The 23,113-nt window shown below is 40.4% G+C and overlaps 3 protein-coding genes across 3 annotated transcripts; 1 reads left to right on the top strand and 2 right to left on the bottom strand.

Moving 5' to 3' along the window:
* Positions 1-4: 4 nt before the first annotated feature.
* Positions 5-2,123, bottom strand: cox14 (cytochrome c oxidase assembly factor COX14). Its single transcript, XM_004547613.5, has 2 exons — positions 1,965-2,123; positions 5-467 (listed from the first exon to the last, which is right to left on the bottom strand). Exon 2 carries the CDS (start codon positions 455-457, stop codon positions 281-283), a length of 177 nt encoding a protein of 58 aa, XP_004547670.1. The 5' UTR covers positions 458-467; positions 1,965-2,123; the 3' UTR covers positions 5-280.
* Positions 2,124-2,727: 604 nt separating this feature from the next.
* Positions 2,728-5,740, top strand: bcdin3d (BCDIN3 domain containing). The gene is made up of 2 exons (XM_004547614.4): positions 2,728-3,167; positions 3,561-5,740. The coding sequence occupies exons 1-2, from the start codon at positions 2,964-2,966 to the stop codon at positions 4,098-4,100; spliced, it is 744 nt and encodes a 247-aa protein (XP_004547671.1). The 5' UTR covers positions 2,728-2,963; the 3' UTR covers positions 4,101-5,740.
* Positions 5,741-7,159: 1,419 nt separating this feature from the next.
* ppp4r1l (protein phosphatase 4, regulatory subunit 1-like) lies at positions 7,160-22,949 on the bottom strand. The gene is made up of 20 exons (XM_014413232.4): positions 22,860-22,949; positions 19,864-19,908; positions 19,465-19,594; positions 17,362-17,468; positions 17,113-17,255; positions 16,852-16,998; positions 15,934-16,041; positions 15,360-15,425; positions 14,954-15,112; positions 14,354-14,478; positions 13,301-13,806; positions 12,906-13,216; positions 11,786-11,872; positions 11,464-11,649; positions 10,565-10,726; positions 10,248-10,348; positions 9,904-10,024; positions 9,350-9,484; positions 8,044-8,185; positions 7,160-7,615 (listed from the first exon to the last, which is right to left on the bottom strand). Exons 1-20 carry the CDS (start codon positions 22,864-22,866, stop codon positions 7,470-7,472), a joined length of 2,934 nt encoding a protein of 977 aa, XP_014268718.2. The 5' UTR covers positions 22,867-22,949; the 3' UTR covers positions 7,160-7,469.
* Between the last annotated feature and the right edge of the window lie 164 nt (positions 22,950-23,113).

Below are 23,113 nucleotides of genomic sequence, written 5' to 3'. Positions count from 1 at the left end.
ACTGTGTAGCTGAATGCATTTAATGTCATATAATACAAACAATTACATCTTATTCCTGAAATAGTGCAGCTCAGAATGAATTTGACAGAAGCCAGTGATGGAAATATGCTCGTGGTTAATTTTCTGGGAGCTTTATAAACAAATCCTCGTCTTTAAGGGGGCCGTGCCCTTGCTGGAATCACACAAGTGTCCTCTGAAGAATAAACATCACGATTCGCTGCTGGATAAAGACGAGGAGGAATGAGAAATGTCCACATGTGTGCAAAAAGCAGAGCTTTTGTCAGTCTTTGATGACTTCAGGATCCTGGTTCTCTGCTGCCAGCTTCAGCTGCTTCTGCCTCTCCATGTAGCGGTACCCTCGCATTGCACACAGGTAGCCCCCGTACACCGTCAGCAGCATCATCGAGGCAGAAAATGCCCGATAGCCGATGTCTGCGAGCCGCTTTCCTGTTACCATGCTGGGGATCCTGAAGGAAATCAGGAACAAGAGATTAAAATGGGTTCATAAGCTGAAAAGTAACCAGTGACAACACTGCAAACATCACTGGTTCTTAAATCAAGAACTTGAAGTCAGTTATTAAAGAGAGAATATTTGTTATCTGTTAATTTGATAAATACTCCCAACATTATCACCATCATCCACACCTTTTACTATACGTGTGCATTAAATATAAGTACTGAACCCGCATGTTCCTGACAAGTAGTAGACTAAAATGGAAATACTCAACTATTGAGACGTACTTGATACTTCCCACCATTGGACTGGACAAGCTGGAACAAGATGACTGAGATTTTATCAAAAACATTTGCTCCTGGCTTGTCACACAAACAAGCTCAGCTTTACCAATCACACCAGCAAAAACCTTAATTACAAATTAATTAAGTCTCAGGACCTCCTGGAGGCAGTGAGGCATTAAATCTTTTAGTTTTTATTCCTGCCAAGGCTTTTGTATCTTTAATATCTTATATTGGTAAACATTGGAGTCAACAGGATTTACAAAGTGCTATATAGAAAGTATATATTTTTTTAGTTTCCTGATGACTCTGCATTATAGTGCCTTTTCTCTGTTCAACATTAGAATCAATCAAGTCTTTTTTGCCACTTAAAGTATTTTTACAGAAGTGTAAGCTGCCCTTTTGCCTATGTTTCTACTGAAAAACACATTGTTACAGTTAATTCAACTTTTTACTTTACAAGAAACGCACTACAACATCTAACCTGTGGCAGGATTGTTCTTTCTGCCTCAAAAAGAGAGATATGTTTGATAGATTATAACAAGTAACTTCCAACAGTTTAAATACAGGCTAAATGGTTAAGATTTGTTTACATATTCCATCTCCGAGTTCCAGATGTTAGATCCGCAGTTAAACACATGCTGCTGATTTAGGAAACACGCCCACGTTAATTGGTGATAGTCACAGTTTAACATGACCTGCTGCCTTCCCAGTAAAAGGTAATTTCACCACAATATTCTGCACAAAATAAGCAAATGTAGCTTGTTTCCCCCGAGCTGAGCTGCTGGAGCTTTTGTTCCCAATCAGAGTCACTAATCTGGGTTAAAAACAAAAAACGACAAACTGGATTTAAAAAGAGGAGATGGCTACAGAGCACCTTACAAGTGAACTCGATTATTTAATAAGAATTTGGGGTGTTAGCATTTAAAATAAACAGATTTAATGACACACATTGATTGGATTGGTAGCCGTGTAACATGCAGAATGTGGTACAGTGGAATATATAAACAAATCTAACCAGTTAACGTAAAAAAACATTTAACGTGGAACACCGGAAATCACTTTTTGGCTGGACACCTGAGAGCTGTTTTCATTCTCAGACAGGACAAGTTATCTCCTCCCTGTCAATGAGCTCAAAAACAGCTGTTGTCCAGCTCTGTGCGTGCGCATTAACAACCGATACACGACTCGAAAAAGCTCTCGTGGTCAACACTTTTGTCTTTTCTTACCTGGAATTATAAGACTGTGCTATCCTGCGTTATCACTCTCAATGTCAGCACAGCTGCTATGCTACTTTAGCGGACTCGCTTTCGTAAGGTGCAGGTACGGGCACTCAAATGAGACATTTCTCTTGATTTGGCAAAACAGCAGCGCGCCACCTACTTACGGGGGGTGTTTGCGGCAGCACACAGAGTGAATCTCTGAGTTTTTAGATATTTCCCCTGTAGTACTTAATCAAGACGCTACGGTTTATTTCAGAAGAACATTTTACAGTGAAGGTGCATTGTGGGACAAAAGGCAGGGCTAGTTGCTAAACTGTGAAACAAATAAAAATGGCCTGGTAAAAATAAATAAATAATAATAACAGCATTTTAATTGTGAAATATTGTTACGTTAGAGAAGGATCATATAAGTTGAATTTTAGTGGTCTACAAAATTAAACTGCATGTTTATTTTTATTTTTTTAAGTAAGTAAAATGTGATCAACTATTTTATACGGAAGCGTAGAGCTTCCCCGTGGCCATTCATACAAAACCAAAGAAAAAACACATCCTGTTTTTTGTCCAGTCCGCTATAGATCCGACTGAGCTGTATATGTGTCCCACTGTGTAAAATGAGTTTGACATCCCTGTTGTAGACGCAGAGACCGTATCAGAGGCTACCGTTACCATGGCGTCAGGCTGAACGTCAGCTTGTTGCCACCTTGGCTCACCCCTGCCTCCTAGAACCCAGAGCCCTTGAGTAAGTAAGTTCCATTAAGCGACTGTGCTAGACTTCAACTCTGGAAACTGTTCAACACTATTCACTTAAAAACAAAACAGCGTCATTATCGATCATATGCTAGCTATATGTAGCCATTTTGGTACTTTTTTTTTTTTTATAAATGATCTTACTTACAAGGAGTTTAGTTTGATATTATTTAACTTTAAATAATTAACTAAATAAAGTTAACAGTTCGGTCAGCACTGTTTTCTACCCGGAGTCATTTAGGGGACGCACATATTACAATGGCAACCTGTTCGAAGAACAGCAAGGCTGATGCTGACGATGAAATAAACGATCCTGGCGCCGCTCCTTACGGTAACTTCATAAATTATTACAGCTTCAACCCTCCGGAGAACCGCCTGAGTCTGATTCCACCGGCTCTGCTCAGGGATTTAGGATACAGTGATGAGACCACGCTGATCGTGGACGTGGGCTGTAACTCAGGGGTAAGTCCACCTCTGTTGTTTTTTCATGCATACATACTAATGATTTAGGCCATATCCCTAAGTGGCCCCCTTTAAATAGGCAGGACTTTTTGATATGTTCTCGATTATGCATAAATGCTCATATTTGCGTTTAGACTCATTTTTATAATCCAGACTAATAATTAAATGTAAATTTCTGTCCTCATACCACATTTGTTTTAGTTGAATGACTTATCAGAGGTTTGGATATAAGGGATCACACCCATTACGTAAGTTCTGGTGACGTTATATCTTTAAAAACCTTCCTCAGAGACACTTTAAAACAGATTTAGAGGCTGATCTTTAAGGATCACTTTAAATTGTCAGCTCTATAACAGCTGTCCTCTTTCTTTCCTTTCACCTACTGAACGGCAGGAACTGAGCATAGCTTTCTACAAACATCTGGTGCCTGAGGAACAGCCTGATAGGAGGAAAGTTCACCTCCTGGGCTTCGACTTGGATGAAACTCTAGTTCAGCGAGCGGAGGAGATAAACCCTCTGCCAAGCAGAATCACCTTCATCCCTCTCGACATCACCAAAGACACCAACCAGCTGCAGGACTACCTCAGCCTGCACGGCTGCTCTCACTTCCACTTGTGTCTGTGTCTAGCTGTGACCATGTGGGTCCATTTAAACCACGGAGACTTGGGCCTGCTGCAGCTGCTCTCTCGCCTGTCCTCCATGAGCCAGCACCTTCTGCTGGAGGCCCAGCCCTGGAAGTGTTATCGCTCTGCAGCCCGGCGGCTGAGGAAGCTGGGACGCTCGGACTTTGACCACTTTAAGACCCTGAAGATCCGAGGGGATGTGGCAGATCATGCCAGGGAACACCTAGAAAGACACTGTGGCATGGAGCTAATCCAGAGCTTTGGCAGCACTGCATGGGACCGTAAGCTGCTGCTTTTCAGAAAGACGTGAGGGGCTCTGTCAGGAGTTCCCATCAGCAGGAAGGACAGCAGAAACCACAAAGACAGATTGATATTAATCAGCAATTAGTTTGTTTCTTTTAAAGAAAATTGCTGCTTCAAATCTAAAGATTTTAAAGAAGTGATAATAAATAGACTTTGTGCTCTTAAGAGTGCAAGCAAGTGTATATGTACCTGTGTGTGTGTTGGGGTGGGGGGATAATAAGTGGTAGAAATTTGTGGCAATTTACACATTACAGCTTTAATGACATCATCAGTCCAAAACACTTCTAGCTACAGCATCCTGAAATCAAGCCTGTACTATCAAATGCGCTTTTTTGTACACATTTAATATTCAGCCCAGTCTTATTTCTTCATGCCAGATGGATCATTGTGCTGGAGTCATATCCTCCCGCACGATTTCACCACCACCCTTAACGATGGATCTATGATTTCTTCCAAATTCTGACCCTTTCTTCTAAATGTTGCAGCAGAAATCAAGACTCAGACCAGGCAATGTTTTTCTAATGTTTTGTTAGTCTGTATAAATTGTAATTTTCTGTTCTTAGCTGACAGAGGTGGCAGCCAATGTAGTCTTGTGCTGAAGTAGTCAAGGTTCGACACATTGTGCGTTCAGAGTTGCTCTTCTGCAGACCTTGGTTATTTAAGTTACTGTTGCCTATTAGCTGGAAGAATATTATCCATTCTCCTCTAGCATTAGCCTAGAGAACAGTTTACTGGATATTTTCTGACTAGTCTCTGTAAACCTTAGAGATAACTGAGAGAAAAATCCCAGTACATGACCAGTTTCTGAAATACTATGAAAGACCATCCTGTCTGGCACTAACAACTAAGCCTCACTCAGTCACGTAAATCACCTTTCTTCTCCATTCTGATGCTCAATTTGAACTTCAACAGATCATCTTCATGTCTACATGACACAGTTACAATGTGACTGACCAAATTGATATTTGCGTGAAGAACCTGTGGATCTAAAAAAAAAGTAGCCACTGAGTGTATAAGAACATCAGCTGATACTAGTTGTCAGATTTTCCTTTTACTCCATATAAATCAGTATAGGCTGAGATCTAAACATCTAATATCGGATTGCTCAGTTGTTTACGTGATTCAAACCTTTGTTGTTCATTTCCAGGAAATGTTTTAGCCATTAACTAACATTTAAATGTTGGACAACAGATTAACCTTGTATGACTGAACCACAGCAGACAATAACGGCAAAACAAAGCAACCAACACAGCATTGTAATTTTCATAATTTTAATTACAGAATACTAAAAATAACATTACATAAAATGTCTTTTTAAAAGAAACCATTGAATATTACAAAGGTTGTAAATTTTGTAAAGTTAGGATATAAAATCTTTGAACAGTGGTGCATAATTGAAAAAGAAAAATAATTCTCATAAAATGTATATATTAACTGTTCTACATTAAAAAAAAAAAAAAAAAAAAAATGAGATGGGACACAAATTGCAGACAGACAGATGAGTGGACACCGCCATTACTGCAGTGAGCTCTCCTTTCAAAGGAAGGAGGACTTGAGATGCAAAGCTCACACACCACAATCGATTTAAGTTTTCAACTTATTTCTAAGCTAAAAACAGAAAAAAAAAAAAGGGGGGGGGGGGGGGGGGGGTTACCATATACAAGAGAGGAAGAACAGACAAGCTCGAGAGACTACAAAGTGACTTGGTGACTGCTCCCAATATTTATAACGCATCTCAAACCGGGTGAAAACCCGACTACACTGGCCTTGGTTCCATAATGTTTTTTCCACAGGTTCAAAGCTGTCCAAAATTGTGAAAAATCTCATACTTGAAATAATTCCACCGAGACAGGGAAACAATGATCAGGCATCTTTTTAGCCTACTAACACTGCCGTTCCTATTTCCTAATTTACAACCGGTCAGTCGGATCCACTGAACACCACCGTGGTCACAACTCAATATCAGGAGGTCGACCTTAAGTGAAATGGACCTTTAAACACGCGCGCACACAATCTCACACACACACACACACACACACACACACGCACACAAACACAAAGTTTGAGGGGGGGAAAAAAACATGCCAAAAAAAAAAAAATCATCCATCAATGTGCTTGCTTTCTTCCTCTTCTCTCTGAGTTTTGCATCACCCTGTGTCATTTCATGAGCCCTTGTTATTAATGTCTGAGTTAACACCACAGGGGAAAAAAATAAAATAAATCACCAACTGAGGACATTCAGAGCCTGTTTGAACCACAGATGCTCCTCACACTGGCCAGTCATGTCCAAGCAGAGGTATTTCATCAGCCTCCTGCTCTTTGGGAGACAGTTTGTGTCACATTTTTGGTTAACAGACACGGAGCAGGGAAGCAATCAAAAGTTCATTAGGTCATTGTTATTTTATAAAAGATATGAATTTAATTGAGTTACGCTGAGTGGCAGAATCGCATTTACTTCTGTGCAGCAGTAGTGGTTTTAGTGGCCCATGAAGACCAGGTGAAAGAGAGGGGGAGAAACATGAGAAGCTAGAAGTGAACAGACAATAACCCAGAGGACATCTTAGAAGACAAAAGGATGTCTGAGACAACAGGCATTTAAGATGAACTGAGGCGCGAGACACCAGCAGAGCTACTTGGTTTGGCTGGTCTGCTGCTCAGACTGCTGGAGATTTTTTTGTTTTTTGTTTTCTTTCCATGAGGGATCCAGGAGCTTCTGCTTAATGTGTAAGCTAATAATGCTGTTGAGATTCAGATGAGTCCCCCTGAGTTAGTGCACACATCAGAGTCAGGCAGGCCTCGCCCGCTTGTTCGTTAAGAAATTCACAAGAAAAAAAAAAAAAAAAAAAAGACACAAGAACAAAACCTCAATTTCATAGTCAAGCTTAGAATTAGCTTTGGAGACAGAGAGCCTGTCGTAGTTTTACAAGTCTGTGTTTGGGGACTGAGTCGATGTTAGTGTGGAGGAGGCAGAGGGAAAGTTCAGGTGTAAAATACGGCAGCTTGACGCAAAGCAGTCCAGCTGACGTCTGAGTCCTGCTCATCTTATGAAAATTCACAAGTTTGCTCTTTTTTTTTTTTTTTTCCTTTATTCTTCTCCTCATTGTTGTTGCTGTGAAGGTAATGTGCGCTTTGTATTGCCCAACCAGAGACAGAGCTGTGGTGTCTGAGCATGCTCATACTTTTAACGTAGCAACCTGAACATCTGCCATCGTTTCTCAAGTGGTCGTCGGTGTGAATCTGCCCAGCAGGCGAGCGGCTGGGGAATCTGGTCAGGTGCTGGTGTTGCAGTTTACAACTGACTGGGTGTCAGTCAAACAAACAGGTAGGTAAGACAGGCAGGTGGGCTGTAACAGGGCTTGGAGGGGGAGAGCCGAGGCTAGATCAGGGGGGCTGTGTCTATCAAGCCTTTGTTTGGGTCCAGACTGGCAAAGAAGCGGACGTCCCGGTCCTTGTCGGACTGCAGAGCCATCACGGTCTCTTCCAGCTCGTCAGCGCAAGCACAGCCCGGATCCTTGAAGTACGCTGGACACAAAACTCAGTTAGTGGGAAGAATCAAAAGTTATGAGCAAATGACCAGAGCTTGTGCTGAAGGGAGAGTAACTTTGACTTTAAGAAACAAAGCAACTGCAACTTCAGTGTCACAACACCGACTCACCTAAATCTCAGAGCTCAATATAGTTACCAACATAAAAACATATTTAATACACTCAAAGGGAGAAGTATGTTATGACCAAAAGCTTATGATGATAACAGAGGGAGAAAAAAAAAAAAAAAAAAGACACCCCTGATTCTGCCCAAAGCTCAAAAATCTACAAGTGTACCAACATCTCACGCCATGCTGTTGGTTAACTTTGTAAAACCAAATGCTGACAGCTTTACAATTATGCCCTGTACTTTTTCTTGATGAAGTATGAAAACCTTTAGATGGTCAGTTTTTTTTTATGGATTACCTTTCTCCATCACGCTCTGTCGTAGAGCCTTGGCTACCAGGACGCGGACGTTTGCCACGGGGTCTGATGAGAGGCTGAGCAGGCTGGGCAGTAGATGCTGACTGAACTGCTCCATGGGCATGCAATCCTCCTCCACTACGGCCTATGGGAAATATTTGGCAAGAGCAAACCAAATGCAGGAAGTAGTGAGTCAAAATGCACTCAGTGAGGGTGATGCAGCAACATAACGAAAGCATCTGACCACACAGAAAAGCTGACAAACAGGCTCATGTCACTGCACATCTCTTATGCGACGTGAACATGACATGAAACAACCACTGCTATTGCATGTATCGTCTGTCCATTTAAAACAATCACACACCAGGAGAAAGCTCACATTTCATCATAACAATTTAAAAACCAGATTGTGAATTCTAATGTAGTATTACATTAAACATTAACATGATTAACAATTCATAATGAGGTTTATATACATGTGACATGTACATGCTTATGTTTTTTTTTGTTGTTTTTCATTTGTTTACATTAAGAGACACGTTTAAGACAAATTTTCACTGCATTCAAATGGACAAAGGTTTTTATTGAAAGTAAATTATACATTATCCAGGAACAATAACTGTTTTTCCCCCCCACTTGGTCAGAACAAGCCTTTTGGGGATTGGGGGGGGTCAACTGTGATTGGTCTGCAATTTTCCTGTTATTTCCTGTTCATCTGATAAACTAAATGCCTGCTCTGCTTCAGTAATTTTAACTCCAATTAACAAAAGTAGTTTTAAGGGAATAATTCTATTACATAGTTTGTGATTTTTCACAAACCTCCTTGGGGATGCCCCTCCCCCAAAAAACTTTTATAAATGGCACTTCAGTTTTGTCCTAACAGGAAGTGACAAGCCGACAAGTGAATGACATTCCATGACATCCAGTGACTATGGGTCACGTAACCACAGGCGACAGGAAATGGGTGGGACCAGAGATAAACAATTTCCAGGTGAGTGACTGAAGAGGTCACCAGTGAGCACACAGGATATCATTGATTGCCATCTGACCAGGACTAAATCTAGTAGAAGGTTATCTAGGCAACCAGAGCCTGGAATATCCTTAAATGACTGGCTGTCAGCTTCAACACTTCGTGTATATGCAGCTTGAAGGCTGTTTTACCTCAAAGCTCCAAATGGCATCTGGTTTGTCACTTAATTTATTTTATTCCATTTCCCAGTAGCAGCAGCAGCAGCATGGACAGTCACTGATGCAGTTACAGACATTTAAAGCCGAGAGAACTGGGACACTTGAGATGAGCATTACCCACCTGGCAGATAAAGGCAAAGGCCTGCCTCCCCACCCACTTGGGACAGTGGCAGAATCTAACAGTGAGCTCGTTGATGAAGTTCAGGCCAAGGTCATCAGCCCCGCAAGCATAAAGCTTCTGCAGGATCTCCACCACCTGAGAACACAAGAGTTGACGAGTGAGTCGCTGAGAAAAAAAAAAACGTACATTTTTTTCCCTCTGCAGTGCATCTAAAAGGAAAAGCCAATCTATATTTAGCATGATTATGAATTTGTCTCTGTTACACAAACAGGAACTTGGCGGTACAGGTTTCCCCTCAGTTAATCTGTCGACTGTACTGTGTCCTTGGAGATGAGCCAAGATGATCAAACACAGCCATCAGGACGTTACTTCATCGGTCACAGGCCACGCATGAACACTTCCATTTGAGTGATTCATTTCCTCTAAAGTTTCCAGAGTTTCTGCTGACCTCGCTATGTGTTACAAGCTGCCAAAGCTGCCCCCCACCAATCATCATTAAAATCATCCAGGGTGGAAGGTTTTTAAATACAAACAAACAAAAAAAGTAAGCTTACCAGTTTGTAAGAGATCCACCTGACCTCGGAGACTTTATCAGAGCAGAGTGTGAGCGCTATCTCTCTGAGGTAATCATACACGTCATAGTGGCTGTACAGCTCTATGATCAGGATCAGCTGTCTGCAGAGGGGGAAAGGAGCAGAGTGCTTCACTCAAATACACGGTACACGCTAGTACAATCAACCAAAAAGTGAATCACAATTTAAGAGCAATGAAGTTAAATCAAACAGCAAGAGCAGAATTAAACAGTAAAACAATGTGAGCCTATCTGAACGAGTGTTAGCTTAAAATTAAATGTGTTTCCAGCTTTTCATCCTGACAGTAGGAAGAAAAGACGACATACTCTGCCAGCTCGTATCTAAATCTCCAGTTGCGACTGTTGTCCGTCACCATGAACTCCTGCAGCTGGTACAGATATTCTCTCCTCTTGTCTGCGTGCAGCAGCTACAACAACAACAAGATGAACACAGAGCAGATCAATTAGAGAGCTAGCCTATCAATATGGCTCAGTTTTTACTGGAAACGACAAAATTCTGCCACCGAGTGTGCTAAAAATCAAAGAGCTGTAAAAACAAAGCATTTCAGAAGTGTGAATGTCAACACAGCTGAACCAAAGTTATATCTTACTTGATCCAGAAGTAAGTGAACCTGTAATCTTACCTTCAGGAAGTCATAAAGGTGTTTGAGCACACCAATGCGGACCTCATCCAAGTCTTTGAGGAAACCGTTGAAGATGGGTACCAGATCAGCTGCTGTCAGCTGGTCCCCCAGGATAACCGCCAACTCGTGTATGGAAAAAGCCAGTGTACGCCGCACCTTCCACTGAGAGCGAGGGAGGAGAGAAAGGGCCATAAAAGGATTATAACACCATCCATGAACAAGGAAGCGGCTTATAAAACATCCTTTTAGCTTCTTTTTCCACATCAAAAAACACAATCAAATTACTAAGAAAAACTTAAACCACTGAAAAACATCAACCTTACATTAATGCTTATAGAGACATTCAGTGCTGTGAGGAAATAAAGGGTAACAGTGTGAGTGCTGTCACAATCACTGCTCTTTGAAGTACACCAACACTGTTGCGTTAAGGTCTCATTTAAATGTCATTCAGAAACTGACACTCATGAGAGGAACATGTTGAAATCTTAAGCCACCAGACCAACACTGTGGTCGAAGAAAAAAAAAAAAAAAAAAAAACCCACACGTGACACATCCAGAATTTACTTTAGTAGTCTTGAAATGCTTAAGAGTCATCCATCAAAATAAAGTTTAGTCATTGTTTGTGTTCTTGCCTTCTCTTCCTTATAAGAAGCATATAAAAATTCAACACTGCAAGGAGTCTGCTTCCAGTTAGCTGACCACTGACACGGCACAGTAGCTCTCAACGTCTGGCAGAAATCCCAGAGCTCCAAAATCCAAACAACATATTCTTTGTCAGTTAGTGACAGCTTAGTGTGGCAGCTTAGATTTCTCATGTGGTGTTGTTTGTCCTATTAGAGTCACACAGCAAATCTAATCCCAAAATAACCCTGTGCTTCCTTTCATGTTTGCATTACTACCTGCACATCAGTAGCGAGCGTTTCATATGTATCTTTGAGGCAGTGCCAGTTCTGGCGACCCAGAGTAAGCGCGACCCCCGGCAGGCTGAAGGCACAGTGTTTGGCGATCTCCGTGTCCACCGTCTGGGCGCGGGCCGGGTCCGTCATAGAGAGGTACTGATCCAGCAGCTGCTGCGGGATCACGTTCTGGAAACGAAGATTAATGCGTTTGCACTCAGAGCAGCAGGCAAGCATAGCGACTAATCCATGTCAGTGCTAATCAATACCAACTCTTAGATGGCGATCAATATTTATAGGTTGGAAAATATCATTGCTGACTCACCTGGACCTTAGGCTTATCCTCAGATAATGGACTGTGAGGGGAGTCATCCTTTCCCTCCTCTTCCATACTCTCAATTAGTTCAGACTCCTGAGGAAATGACAAATTCACACAGATACTGTTAATGATCGCAGACGTGCACCAAGTACTGGAGAAAAACAATTCATACCAGGTCGAAATCAGTTACAGCTGTTTGTAAAAACAGTTACAATGTAGCTCTGGAGCCTTTGATATCAGACGCACCCATGCTGGACTTGAGACACTTGATTACGTAAAGTAAAAAACAGTTTCTAGTTTAAACTGAGCCTTTCACAATGTTAATGTATTAAAGGCTTTCTAATTGCCCAGTGCAATCTCTTCCCCTGAGCTGCAAACCTATGACAATGCAAATAACATGAGCGGTCAGATCCAGCAGACCTCCTAGAGCAACACTGATCATAATAGCAACAACACTGGCACAGCAATATAAAATTATGCAGTGCCTTTTTGCTTTGAGCTACAGCAACCTTAACCTGACTTGCAGCTCCTTAATAAAAATGCGACTCCAAGCTGGGGTTAAGCAGCACAATAAGCTGGCTGTTCAGTTTGTGTCCTTTCCTAAAAGCGTCACATCTTTACATCCTTCTATTTTTTTTTTTTCCCCTTCTCTTTCCTCCCATCCAGCCCCCGGCTAGTCGTAGCAGACAACCAACCCTTCCTGAGCCTGGCTCTGCTGGAGGCTTTTTCCTCCTCGCTGCCACCAGACAGCGAGGAGGAAAAAAAACCTCCAGCAACCAAAAGCTTGCTCACAAGGGAATGAATCACTGAGTGTTGGGTTTCTTTCTATAATTTTTATGGAATTATAAGCTAAATGTAAAGTAAAGGGAAAAAATGCTGACTTGATTTGGCATTTCATTTCTTTATCAAATCCTGCAGAACAAACATTAACTTCACGAATGAAAACACACAGAAATGCATGTTCTGATCATCAGTGATGCCACAAGACAGAACAGACGTTCTAGCTCACACCTAGTTTTAGTTTAGCTGCAATAATAGAGTATGCATTACAGCAGTGTGAAAATACTGTCAACTACTTGCATCAAGAAAAATCCAGTCACATTAGTTGACAGTCACTGGCTCGTACCAGAACGGGGGAGTCGGGAGGAGACTGCTCCTGGTTTTCCAGTGGCTCCGTCTGCGTTTCCTCGTCTCCTTGCTCCTGGATGGGGCACGACTCTGAGGATGTGGGAGTTTTTGACATTTGCTCTTCGTCTGTGGATTGCACCTCTATCTCTGACTGAACCTCCAAACTTTCACTCTCTGCAGAAGGGCTGTCTGCACCGTTTTCAGTCTGAAGCTCTGGCTGAAGCTCTGGCTGGGGTTCAGTCGGGCTGTCGTCTGTCGGACTGTCGAGCTGGGCTGCCTTTAGAGCTGCCGACAACACTTGAACTTGAGCTGGAGGCGAATTACATGCAAAGCTGAATCTACATGCCAGTTCAGTACAAAAAGACAAAAGATATTCTACCTGCGTATCCTTACCTTGTACATCGGGGTCATCCATGTGTGGCTGCAAACAGTCCAAAACCTTCTGGATCTGGTCGCTGGTAGCTTGTTTGCCATGGTTAGACTTGGAATCATTACAATTCTCTGTAGGTTCCTCTTCTTCTCTCTTTTCCTCCTTTACCTCTTCCATTTTTTGACAACTCAGCATCTCCAGTTCCCCGCTGATGTCAGGTAAAGGAGACCTCCAATAGTGAAAAGAATTAAAGTTCTCGTCTGTCTGTTCCGCCTCTTTCGTGTTCTTAGCGTTGTTTGTAGCTGTCGGGCTATCACTGCTGTTTGTGTGGGTGAAACCGCCATGCATCTCTTCAGGGACTAAGGTGTGGCTGTTATCAAAGTTGTGCAATTCCTCGCTGTCAGCTGTTGACACATGTTCTGGTGACGGCGTGGCGCGCCCGTCCTGGTTTGGAGGCGTGTGGGTGATGGTTCTTTCTGTGTGGCAGCTGCTAATGTCAGAGCAGTTCAGGGAGTTTAGGGAACAGCCGCTGAAATGAGGAAGAGAAAAAGAAATTGTAGATAACTTTGAGTAGATGCATCCATTCAAAGCCAGCAGTTAAATGTTTCCAATTGCCTTTTACCTCCGACAGATTTTTTTTTAAGTTGTAAACAGAAGCACACTTAAAAGCTTAATGGAAGATTGAGGATTCATGAAGAAAAAAAAAATAAAAAAAAATAAAATCTGTTCCATTTATTTGACATTTTTTCCCCTCCACATAAAAACTGATAAAAAATGAAAAGAAAACTGAACCATTCAGGTCACACCCAGTGAATTCAAACCATGATTCACTTAACTGATGATGCAACAGTCAGAAGCGTCTGTGCCAAGACCAAACTCAAACCTCCTGCATGTTGATATAATCACAGCCTGAACTACATTTCACAGCTTACTTAATGGCCTAAACATCCAGACCTAAGAAGACACGACTCGAGACATACGCATTTCGTCTTAAACTATGTGGACATGACAAAAGAAGGACATTTCTGAGTCTCTTAATGCTTCTTGTTATAGCAGTGATAAACAGGTGATCTTACCTGTCAGATGTACATCTGGGAACCTCTAGTAGTGCACCATCCTCTCTGAAGTGAAGGCCTGTGGTGGATGGGTTAGCAAAGGTGGAGATGAAGCGCCCCAGAGACTGGAAAGCCGCCTGTCGTACCTGAAAGTGGAGTATATAGAAATTTGTCTTGCTCACTGTGCCAATCATTCAAATTTTATCAGTCTTAGAAACGATGAGGTAAGAAATACCCTCAAAAGATAGTACACAAACTGCAAGCTCAAAAACAAAAAGACACACACACACACACACACACACAGCTTGTGGATCTGGTTAGATGATGATCCTGTGCTGCTACACAGAAGAAAATGTGTATTCTGCTCTTAATTTTAGACACATCAAAAGGACAACACTCTGATTTCAAGTCCCAGTTTGAAAGTCTGACAAGTTGCAAGCATACCGCATCGAAAACAGGGAAGATGGATGTAAGATAGCTCCAAGCAACAACTGCCCTAATTTCATCACACCACTCAGGACGTTACACTTGATTGTTATTGTAATTTTAACAAAATCCCCCCCCCTTTCTTCCATTTCCAAGTTATTTTCCTCTCTGTCCTCGTGTGTTTGTGTATCTTACCCAGCGGGACTGGTCACTGATGAGGCTGATGAACAGGGGGGACAATTTGGAGCGCCGCACCTCTGGAGAGGTGGAATTTGAGACCATCATGAAGCACTCGGCACAGGCTTTCCTGATGCCCCAAAGGCTGTCTGAGCACAGGTCGAAGAACTTGGGCATCTATGTCAAAATAAAGTCACATCAGTACAGCCTGAAACCTTAAACCATGAAGAAACTACTGACGTGCAAACGTTACATAACATCATTCTGATTACACAACAGTTTAACACAACATAAGGCACTTTATGCAAATTCATAAGGCACATCTAAAGAAAAGCTTCAAGGACACAGTACTAAACTTTCATCTTGCATAATAGCATAAAATTACACACCGAATCTGTGAGAAAAACAGTATTGGGCATCTTACCAGCAGTTTTTCTGTGGCCTCCTGGCCTACAATTGAACAAAATTCTCCAAAATTGGCTGCACACACCTGTAATACAAAAATGATACCAATGTCTCTGTGTTAAGAGTAAAACTGTAAAAAAAATAATGTTCCTGAATGAATAAGAAGGTACCAAGAAACAGCATCTTAAAAAGAGTTGAGTCCCAATATCACAAATAGGAACCTGTACTGATTTGTATGATTCATTCAGAGTGCAGCCTTGAGGCAGATTGCTTTATAAAATGCTTTTTATACAAGTTTCTATAACAAGCTATCTGCCAAGTTAAACTACCTTTACGGCTCCTAAATCATGTTCCCCAACTGGCACCAGTTACGCCAGCCAATTAAAATTCCACACTGAATACACAACAGCGCAGTGTAAGCTAAGTTACCGCACATAAACGAATTAAAGTTAGCTCAATGAGTGATTGGATTTACACTAATGGAACAGCAGAACCACAATTAAATTTTTACTGTCAAAGTTGTGACTTCAGTCTAAACATCTGCTTTAAGTCATCTCTGAGTTTTAAAGATACCTTCGGGTTGAGCTCGTTACCTTGCGCACTTGGAAGAGTCTGGCATCACTGCACAGTTCACAGAAACGTGGCAGCAACAAGTGCTCCACTGTGTCTTTGCTCAACATGGTGACAACTTTACACATGATCTGTACAGAGAAGAACAAGAACAGAGTTTAGTGTCATCACAATCTCCGAGTGTGTCTCGGTTTACTGGTTCATTTTATTAACCTTGAACCATGAAATTAACAGAAAACCTCAGAGAAATAAGATGTGCACTGAGGTTGAAAAGGAACAAAAATAAATAAAAATTGGGTTATTAAGAGTAAATAGTAAAGGAAGGGGTTTGTGTTTATATGATAAAAGGTTTCAGGGGGATGAATCTGGTTTAAAAAAAAAAAAAAAAAAGAAAAAAAACTGATTTGAGTTAAGTAAATTAGTGAATCGCTTATGCGCTAAAAGTGCCACTAATAAAAGAAAATCCACTTAACTTTGGTACCTTTAGATTAAATTATGCTGTACAATGATATTGCTGTCCTTATTTACTCATTTTAAACCATTTAGAAACTTGTCCCAGAATGTAATAAAAAGACACCACTGAAGGTTTCTACCTGGGCAGAACTTCACAGGTTTAACTGCTAAGTCACACCTACACCTGTAGCCTAAATCCAGTTTAGTGTTTTTATTCTGCCGTACTACATCAAGCCCAATCTCCAGCTACAATACTAAAACATTCCTCTGGTGTGCTCCACATATCACAATTTTTATATTTTACTATTCTTGATTATAACCACATAAAACAGGGTTCAACTTGAATTTGAGTTAAACAGAGGTTATTTTACATAAAAGTTTACGTAGTTTAACTCCCCGCTTTTCTCCTGGTGATCCCCGCCCCGCAGTTTGAGAACCACTACAACATTTCTTTAAACATTTTTCGTTAAAATACAGTGTTGTCTTACAGCCACTGCCTCAATTTTGTAGTCATCGTCACTGCTCGGTTCTGTGAGGTCGAGTAGAACTGGACAAACTTTGGTCTCCATGTCAGCTTTAGAGATGAGGCCCTGCTCCAGCAGGACGAGCAGTGCTGCCTGACTCGTCTTCCGCACCTTAAAAATACAAGGGTCAGAGGTTAAAAACAAAACAAGGCAAACGAACAATACCAATTCATATGAATTTCTGCAATTACCTTATTTTTGTTTTCTTTAGGTCTACAGACTTACCTGGTTATTCGGATCAGTGAGATACCGGACAACAATTGGTACCAAGTATCTCGAGAAAGCAGCAGGGAAGTTGGGCCGACTCTCATGCAAAAACATGGCGATGTTAGGAATCTGCTCCATCAGCTCAGCTCGGACTGTGGGCTCTTAGTTACACAAATTGCAATATTTCATTAATGCACCACATTAAAAAAATAAAATAGAATAAACTGCAACCACAGCTACATACTGTGAAAACGAAAATACAGCTACCTCCATCTTCCGACATTCTCGCAACGGTCTCCATGACACTAATAAAGTCATTTTCATTGTCACTGAACTCTCGAAGCACATCAAGCAGGCCACGAGCCACGATTTGCCTAGAAAGCAATGGGAGCTTCAAGTTAGTGGACTGCCTGCCAATACCTACAAGTTTCAAAAGCACACAGCGTGACACACCGCACTGACAGAGCTGTCAAGTGCATTACACACACGTGCATTAGGAAATGACAGCAGAGCTTTAACCCTGCAAAGCTGAGCATGAAAAGCATAAAGACTGGAATGTAAGGCGTTCGTGTAGAGACACGAGCAGCTTTTGAGGTTGGAGACACCTCTGATTATTCTGCTTTGTTTTTTTACCCACCTGACCTGTGTCAGACTAAATACCTCCCCTTTATACACTGATAACAGAAAAACAGACCTTAAACTAAATATCCTTTAAACATATAACAGAGAGGGATTACAATAATCACTCTAAAGCCAGACAGCCAGCCTCCACACAGGGCTCTATGTTAAGTCTTTAGGTCTTCCTTCACAGTACGGGTTTAAAAAAAAAAAAAACCATAACAAAAGGCTTAGAGATGACTTCTGAATGAAGGCCAGAAAACAAAAGGCTATCTCAGTGCAACCTTATGTTGCCACAAGTCTTTTAAGCAACTATTTCCCAACTGAGGAAAGTTGATGAAAAGTTTGTCTCAATATCTGGCTACATTTCCTTAAAGATTTTTATACAAGAAGTGACTTTTAACAGATGTTTCCTCGCTCCCCTCCATTGATTTGCACATGTTTCCTTGATGATAAGACCTTCAAAATTTGTTGTAATGCTACTGGCACACATTCTTATCATTAGAGGTGGGGATCACCATACATCCCACGATACGATATTATCACAATACTTAACGCACGATACGATATTGTTGCAATTTTTTTAAATATTTTGCGATATTCAGATTCTGTACATAAAGGTAAACTTTATCAATATTCATTTTATCTAATATCAAAGCCTCGCACTCAGTCTTTCTCTCATTTCAGTCAGTTTTATTGTTGACAAACTGAACGGTTTGTATTACAGTCTAGTCCAACTTAACTGAATGCAACCATCTGGTACAATTATAGCTATTCTGAACTATGCAATTTATGAAAACTATGCAGCCCCTTCAGCAACAGAAGAATTTGAAAGTAAACTAAAACAAAATATAATTTTACATTACATAAAAAAGTTTTAAACTTAATTAAAATAAAACATGTCTTAAATTAAAATAAGTAAACTGTCATGTTTATTGCTGCCAAAAAACAAGTTAAACACATTTGGACAGTGAAGGAATGTCAGGATTCTTGCTCAGAAAAAGGAGCTGATCAACATGCTCTGAAGTCAGAGCATGTTCCAGTCCACAAAAACTTTTTTTGTAACAAAATATCGATTTCTGCTGTCCCTGTATCGATACATTATTAGCAAACAAAATATCACGATACTACACAGTATCGATTTTTTCCCCCACCCCTACTTATGCCGACATGTCTACAGTTTTGCTGCTAAGTTTGGATGACCACGCACCTGTTCACATTAGCCATCAAAACCCAACAAAGTCAATTCATCCTTCTTTAAGTTAGGAAAAAACAAAAGAAATTTTACTTTATATCAAATACGGGAAATAAGATACTTTTGTAATTTTGATACAACTACCACACACAAGCTTTAAGTGAGAAAATTTACATGGGCTTCTTGTGGATGGACGGACAGCTCAGAAGAGAAAACATACATTACTGTGAAGATAGCTTTGGACAGACATTTTGGAAACAGTAGCTAAACTGAAGCATTTTAGTATACATACAATTACTTCCAAAGTTCCTTATAGCAGCCACTGGTTTAAAATAATTTCAGTGAGCTTCAAATACCAAAGACAGCTCTAGTAGCTGTAGAATATTGTCGTAAAGTGAGATCTGAGTTGTGGTCAAAGCCAGCAGGTCAGTTTTCAGTCATAAAATATTTATTGCTCAGTGTTTACATTGCAGAATATGGTGTGTCAACCTATCCACAAATTTTCTTTGCTTTTGCAGACTAATGCATGACCAGCTTGACCACGGGCCTCTGCTTACCTGTTGAAGACATTCTCGCTGAAAGCATATTTCTCTAGCCTCCCGAGAGGAGTAAGGTTATCTTGTCCTGCATCCAGGAAGGCTGTGATGCGGATACCGTCGCACTCTGTACCATAGTCATCAAATCCAACTGTGGGAACAAAATAAAGATGATTTTAGATATACATATTGGATGACTATTCAAACGACTTCAAATACTAAGGGCCTAAATGATGGCCAATGGGTAAAACAGTAGTGAGAGTGCCAGGCTAAAGGTACTGAGTCAACTAGCTTTAAATATATAGATCTTTTTTAAAGTATTTCCATCTAGGACCCTGCTGAACAAAGCTCCTGTTATATGAAATTAAATAATTCTACAATAGTACGCTATTTTTAGTGCAGTGTTATTGGCATACTTACAATCATCCAGATCATCATGGCCATCTTCAAAGTATAAAGATAGACCTGCAATAACAAGGCAGTTAGTGAGGTAGGGATCCATGGCGGAAGAACCATCTCTTATTGACACCCTGGTCTGAATGGCACATTTAGAGTAAGTCAATTACTAAGAGGGGGCAAAGTCTCCTAGCAATAAATCACAGTAGTCTCCCTAATGTCATCACTTGGTGAAAGCGAAACTTGATGCATTCAAGTGATATTGTCACTGCTATGGCCTGGAGGAGAAGCAAATCCAATCAATGCTTATCACAGTGATTAGCGAAGGGAGCTGAGATCAGACTCCAGTTAAAAACAGGTAACAAACTGTGCAATTCATCAGAATAGCATCCATTCATCAGTGTTGGCAAAAAACAATGACCACAAACTGGCAATTGGGGCTTTCACACATTTTAATCTTGTGCAAGCCTTTAAAAAAAAAAACAAAAAACAAAAAAAAAAACAACTTTATTCTACACCATGGTCAAGCAGATACAGAGGTGATAATAAAAAAAGCTGGTTTAACAGTGAAAACCTGTCTAGGCCTACTTTGATCTCCTAACACATTAAATTGAACAGAATCAATTAAAGAAACAAACTGACTGATATCCACCCCCAATTTTCTTGATCAAGAATAATTTATAATTTCATTTTTTTGCTTCATTGCACAGTTTTCTTTAGTTAATAAGCTGCAATGGTCAAGTGCACATCCATAAAAGCACAGATGAACAATGCAGGTTATTATCATGATGTGAGATCATTCAATTGTCAGTTTGGTGCTATTTAAACTGCACTCTATTAAATGCTAATGCATTTATTTTTCTGACAATCCTCCCTGATGAAAATGGATTTAACAATCATCTATTACAATGCATATAGCATAACATGAAGGCCTTCATCCTCCAAACTGCACAGACAGTTTGATCGTCTTAAACTGAACATTAAATCCTTAATTATGACAAAATGTATAAGGTTGTATCGGACTGCATTCTTTTTAGCTTGGTGTACCTAATACAATAAATCCAACCCTCATTGTGCATTCAATTGCAGCCAACCACAGCACTTAACACACTTTTTGTTTTTCTTTCATCTTGCAAAAAGACATAACACGGTCATGATTAATGATTGCAGAATTACTTGATAGGAAATTCAATTTCCAGGTTAAACTTTACCCTATCACTCCATTCAAGCTGATATTTTAGTTATTTGTTTTTATTTTTTTCCACTGGCTCAATATCAGAGATTTCAAGCAACTCATATTGAATAATGCCAAACATCTTGAATATGGCCAGATTGGCATGTCACCCGTCTCATATGCGTCATACTGGTCTGCACTTGTATTGTCTGATATGTGCCGATATAAAAACACGGCTCAATAATTCAGAATTGCTGTCATAACAGTTTCTCCAGCACAGCAGCTACGCTGTTGGCTCAGCTCAGCACTTTCCGCATCACATGCAGCAGAGTCAAAAGACGTAGTCATGATAAACTGCAAAGTAGTTTGCAAAATGCAATGTAAAAACTGTATTTTTGAGATATATATATATATCATATATATATATATATATATCATATATATATATATATATATATATATATATATATATATATATATATATATATATATATATATATATCTCAAAATATGATGAAAATATATATATATATTCATCATGGGTCGCCACAGCACGCCATCTGTCTTCATCTCACACTATCTCTAACCAGCCTCCTTTCACATCAACCATACATGTCCTCCTTCACTACATCCATGTAGCTTGTCTGTGGTCTTCTTCCCCCCCCTGCCTCGCAGATCCATCTTTAACTTCGTTTATCTAGCATATTCACCATCCCCTCCTCTGCATGTCCAAACCATTAGAGTCTTGCCTCAATGCCTCTCCAAACTGCAAGACCTGAGCTGATCAATTCAATTCAGTTTAATTTATATATTCGTTCCTTAACATATATAAATATCTTCGAATCTAACATACACACATATATATATATATGAACTATGAACAGGTAATTATCAGATTTATTTATTTTTTGATAAAAGTCGAATTATATTTTGGTTGGGATTTATTCGTTTAATAGTAGTAAGTACCAAATCCATAAAAATAATAATGGCTTAAAATTATATTTACAGCCCTACGCTAAATGCATTTAAAGTTCTTTTCCCCCTATTTACAAATTAGCACATTTTCAAAAACAAATGTGTGAGTAATCATGTTATCTAGCACAAGAAGACCTTCTCTCACTGTTTATTTTCAATACCACCCAGCCCTCGATATAGGACAATAGCAGATGGGGGGTTTGTAGTCAACGGAAGAGACCAGAAATAAGTCCCATGAGGAGAAGCCAGTGTTTACAGCTGGGCAAGCAAGGGAATGTGCTCTAAATATAATACAGTGCCTACCTCGAAATCACACATTAAACGAGGCGTTTCATGAGTAGAATAATCAACGGCATAATATATATAACAACACCCCAAAAAACCACGCTGGCACAAAACAACATCGCGCCTTTGTTGTGATGTAAAACAGGATTTGGTCAGCTTATGGCTGATCATGACTTTAGCAACTCAGCTAACGTTGGCTAGGTCAACTCGCTCGCGTTTGCTATGATAACAGATCGATAATAAACACGGGTCATAGTATTCTCCCATCGAGGTCTGAAGAGACTAAAAAAGTAATCTACATGCAATGAGCAAATATATGATTCAGTGTAGTCCCAAAGTCACCCATTTCGATACCCCGTAAGGAGCTTTCGTTAGCTTAGCCTGCTAGATGCTGCTAAGTTTGCTAACATGGCTTGTCTAGCCCTTTCGCTTGACTTCTCTCCCACTTCGTCCTGCAGTACTACACAGGAAGTGGAGCAGAAGCCGTTATTTAACTACTAAAAACCTCAACTGCCCGAAAACACTTTACAAATGCCAGCACAGCGCCAAAATATTAAAGAAAACTCGGGTTAAAAAGTGCCATTACCTGCCATCTTGAGCGTCGGCTCGGCTCTGCGGGCTGCCGTCCCGTGTGGGCTGTCACCGCCGCACAGCTGTCACTCAAACACTGAGGCAAACTACTTCCTGAAAGTACTTCCTGATGCTGCTTTTCACTGGTTAATTACGTATTAAACAACTATATCGAAAAACGTTACTCATCTCGGGCAAAAACTCGACATAAGTGAGATTAAAATAGCGCCTGTGGGGAGGGCTTTGTGTATCTCCAAAAGAAAAAAAAGG

The sequence above is a fragment of the Maylandia zebra genome, linkage group LG5 (assembly GCF_041146795.1).
Source record: "Maylandia zebra isolate NMK-2024a linkage group LG5, Mzebra_GT3a, whole genome shotgun sequence".
NCBI classification, from domain to species: Eukaryota; Metazoa; Chordata; class Actinopteri; order Cichliformes; family Cichlidae; genus Maylandia; species Maylandia zebra.
Note: the sequence above shows the minus strand (reverse complement) of the source record. Positions and strands in the feature narration are given on the sequence as shown.